The 4348-nt window shown below is 47.4% G+C and overlaps 2 protein-coding genes across 2 annotated transcripts in view; one reads left to right on the top strand and one right to left on the bottom strand.

Moving 5' to 3' along the window:
• Nucleotides 1-1112, bottom strand: part of Pmar_PMAR027778 (2,3-bisphosphoglycerate-independent phosphoglycerate mutase, putative) — a gene marked incomplete at both ends in the record, with an annotated part of 1264 nt that extends 152 nt beyond the window's left edge. Inside the window, 3 exons of the mRNA XM_002767670.1 lie at nucleotides 1-735; nucleotides 782-911; nucleotides 954-1112. Of these exons, the coding sequence (XP_002767716.1) occupies nucleotides 1-735; nucleotides 782-911; nucleotides 954-1112 (1024 nt within the window). The remainder of the gene's footprint in view (nucleotides 736-781; nucleotides 912-953) is intronic.
• Nucleotides 1113-1980: 868 nt separating this feature from the next.
• Pmar_PMAR027779 (centrin, putative) lies at nucleotides 1981-2840 on the top strand (the record flags this gene model as incomplete). The annotated part of the gene is made up of 3 exons (XM_002767671.1): nucleotides 1981-2171; nucleotides 2428-2594; nucleotides 2644-2840. 3 exons carry the CDS (start codon nucleotides 1981-1983, stop codon nucleotides 2838-2840), a joined length of 555 nt encoding a protein of 184 aa, XP_002767717.1.
• Nucleotides 2841-4348: the final 1508 nt, after the last annotated feature.

A 4348-nucleotide genomic window follows, 5' to 3' on the forward strand; every position in this document is an offset into this window, starting at 1 on the left:
TCGGAATCATAAGATCGTTATCATAGATCAACATACCGTAGTAGTCGACTTGCGGAGGATTACGACGATCAAAGCAGTCGAAGTTGGACTCAGTGAAAGCGCGGCTGATCTGGATAGAGCGATCACCACGGAAGTTGAAGCAGATCACAACATCACCATTCTTGACAGTTCCAACAGGCTTATCACTCTCGTCAACAATAACAAAGGGAGGGTAGTTCTGATCGGTCTTCTCAGGGAACATCTTACGAGCTTCCGTAATAGCCGTAGTAGCGTCTTTATACATTCCAACCCAGCCTCTCTGGCACTCGGGATTGATAGCAGGATCAACAATACCAAAGCACATAGCATCATAGCCTCTCTTGACGATATTCCAATCGGAGTTATAACGGTCCATAGTAACCTGCATACGTCCACCACCAGACGCGATCTTGAAGTTGGGACCACATTTAGCAAGGCACTTCTCGAGGCGGTCAACATATTCCAAAGCCGACATCGAGCCAACATCACGACCGTCAGTGAGGATGTGAATACGGACAGCAGTAATTCCCTCCTTAGCCACACCCTGCAGTATCTTTTCAACATGAGCGATGTGAGAGTGGATATTTCCATCAGAAAGAAGCCCGAACATGTGCAAAGTGCGACCAGTGCCATCCTTCAGCTTTTCAACAATACCCGTAAAATTCTTCGACTTGAACAACGACCCATCCTCGATTGACAAGTTGACCAACTTAGCACCTGCAAAGCATGCCCGTCTCTACTATAACATCCCTCACCGTGTCACCTTGTGCCACTAGTTGACCACAGCCGAGAGCATTGTGACCGACTTCCGAGTTCCCCATATCCTCATCAGTCGGTAGCCCAACAGCCTTCCCATGGGCCTTCAGAGCGCAGTACATGTGCTGCCCGAACGCCTATCAAAAGCTCTCATCTCGCCAGACTTAACCAATACTCACCTTGTGGCGAAGTCCAAGCATGTAAGTAGGGTCCGCCAGATATACGCAGTCACTATCATTCTTATGACCAATTCCAAACCCATCAAGAACGATGACCAGCAAAGGGCCTTGAGGGCCAGAATAGTTAGGAAGGCGCTTGAGGGTGAAGTCGTTCGCCATCACGGTTAGCTTAACAACCTGAATACACTGACCTCCCATGCAATTGAGAACTCGACGAGCTGACTCTAAAACAGTATAGCACTACTTATCACGGAGTTTAACACACAGTGGATACTATATCTCAAAGAACTTCGGAAAACGACACGCCACATCTTCCGTAGAACAGGGATGAGTAAACTTCTCATCAAGATACGCTTCAGCAATGAGCCGATTGAAACGGTCCTTAATAACGAGCAATACATGATACAGCAATCACGTTCTTCTGCTCTATCAGCAATGAGCCAACTCGTATCAAACAGGGACTTCAGCCCTCTTCATAAACGGGAAAAGACAAACCGATAAAAATCTTTGGTGGCCAATCCTTGGCCGATTCACGTTCTTCGTACACATACACGAACAAATCTCGACAGTAACCCTAATGTGTAGTAACGTGTAATAGGGCAATGTGCCTTCAGAGGATAGTGATGGTCAATCATGTCGCGCTAAGCCTCCCACTCTACAATTTAGCGCGCGCCATTCTAATCGATATGCATCCTATCCAGCTGAAGAAGATACTCATCTTCCGCACTCCTCGTTCCTAGGCCCACGTTAACCGTGGTGGCCGCGCAAAAGATGTAATTCTGAGATATCCCCCACGTTCATTGAATCAATTCTGGAACTTAGCATCACATTATACGTGTAAAGAGCAGTTCTGGAATCGATTCTGCGTTTCGTAATCGGATAATTGAACGACCCCACTGCGTCGTGTCCATGTTAGTAAAGCACTCTTGTAGTGGAGTTTTTGCAATGTATAAGGCTGAGCCGAACCACGGGCTGAATGACAATGAGAGTCGCTTGCCTGATGGTAAATAGAGTTTTCGTCACCAAAATGTCCTCTCCAACTCGTCAATCGTCGATGCGAAGCGTCAACGGCTTCAACGCTCAAGATTACGAGAGGCCTGGTCTGAGACAAGAGGAAATCGTGGAGTTGAAGGCGGCGTTCGATTTGTTCGATACGGACTCCTCGGGGGAGATTTGTTTGGCGGAGTTGGAGGCAGCGATGAAGAGCTTAGGATATGAGTATCATGGGAGTTTCTGATGAAAAAAATTGTAAAATCATTAGATGTGTAACTGTCTCGTATTTGGAGTAGGAATATATGCATATGGTCAACTACACGTTGATGCCAATGGAGAAAATTTTGGAAAATTCTTGTTTGTTTCGGTATACGTCAAGAGTTCTCCGAAATATTACCGTATACGTCTACCCCAAGTCTTGTATGAATTCTCATATCTCAGCTGAGGGAAGCGAACATATATTCCAACTCGGTTTTTCCAGATCCAAAAGTGAGAGCATTTTCACTATGCTGGCTGAGCTTGATAAGGATGGCAATGCTTCTCTGAGTTTTGAGGAGTTCCTCGAGCTCCTCAGTGGCGAACAAACTGATGACAGTCAGATTCCCCCGGCCGAAATTGAAAAACTCTTTCGCCTCTTCGACGTTGATGGTAGGTCGTGAGTATCATTGACTGTAATTTCGTGGCACGCGGTCATCAGGCAAGAATTTCATAAACGTGCAGGATGTGGAAAGAGTTGCCAAAGAAGTTGGAGAGAATATATCCACTGAGGAGGCGAGGGAGTTGGTTCGTCAAGCTACTCGTGATCCGAATCGATCCGAGCTGTGTCTGAGTGGCAACTGGAAGATCACTAGAGAGGCCTTCTACATCGTCATGACCAAAAAAACCTTCCCATGAAAACCCATAGTGTGCTGCATTACTACGCTTGTGTGATACTAACTTGGCTTGGCGCTCTGAGTTCAATGAGAGGGTTGTCGAGAGTTGGAGTAAACCAGTTCTCTAGTCGCAGCTTAATCTAGGATGTGTACGTAAGCACATAGCGAACATATGGCCCACTTGACGCTTTGTTTACTGCTGCACCTCAACCTACTCTGCATTTAGTCATACTCTAACAACTTGATCAACGAAATCCCGGTGTACATGCGTACACCTTTTGTTGATCGGTCGTCGTTGCGAGTCAGCTATTGTATCGGGGTTGTAGAACACTGGATATAGGGTTGAGTTAAGTTAGCATATACAGATCAATGGAATAGTCTTAAGCTGCAGGCTGAGCTATGGTGACAGCTCAGCTTTCCCCATAGCAGGTAGTGATTCCTGCTAAGGAATCGACGAGAGTGAAATCCTGGACGACAGAGGAACACAACTTGCACAATGAAGCACGCAGGAGAAACCAAAGTGCTTCAATAGACGCTAGACTGATCACATGCAACTAAGATGAGTGAATTGATATAAATCCTGTGGGGGATCATCAGGTCGTGATTTCTTGCCCCCTTGACCCGGAGGCAGGATGCGGAGGTCGCCCAAGAGAGGTGTCGACTGGACTCCAGGCACTGGAGGGCACCCAGGCGAACCTCCCCCTCCTAGTGGACAAGGTGATCAACTGCAGCGTGCTGCTTGCACCTCAGCAGTGACCACCTCGTCCACCCTTTCCCATTCCTCTGGGTTATGGGTTTTCATGACCCAAAACCGGAAGTTCCGGTGGGATTATGACCATTATGCGATCTGACGAGGTGCTCGTTGGCTGTAGAATAGTTTTGAAGGCTGGTTCGTTCTGTTCCGCATCAGAATCTGAAGCTGAGCTGTAAGTTACAAGCTATAGTACTTCAATTCGAGTTCAACACGCGCGCACGATCACCCTATACCGTGTAAATCATGAAAACGCTCCGTTATGAGCTTCTGCCTAGGAAGACCCATAACTCGACTGACCTGTCGATGGCTCTCCTACATGTAGTGTTGACATGGGATCGCATTCGGTAACTCCGGGTTCGGCGTACTCTCTACAAATCGAGGACGAACATACTCGACCATATTTTTGGAACCAGTCCCCATAGCCCAGCAACTCAGCAGTCCTCTGCACGCGGGGGAGAGCAGTTTGGCGAACAGCCAATCCCATGATAGGAGTATCGGCGTTAGCTCGGAGCAATCTGGTCCATCGCTGGGCGACTTCCAAGAAGTCTGTGCTCGATAGCCCGTTCAATATCGACGTTTCCACTTCATCTAGGAGACGTCCATTATCCAACGCTGCCTTACTTGATGCTGCCTTCCAGTAACGCTTTTTCGCCGAACACGCTTTCGCTTTTGAGCCACCACTGCGACGTGTGATGTTGCCAGGAATCATTGATAGGCTAGAAATCCTATAGGCTTATTCCCCCCAAGATAGTAGATTGTCTAGGATACTCGTAACT

This window comes from Perkinsus marinus (assembly GCF_000006405.1).
Source record: "Perkinsus marinus ATCC 50983 genomic scaffold scf_1104296970268, whole genome shotgun sequence".
NCBI lineage: Eukaryota > Perkinsozoa > Perkinsida > Perkinsidae > Perkinsus > Perkinsus marinus.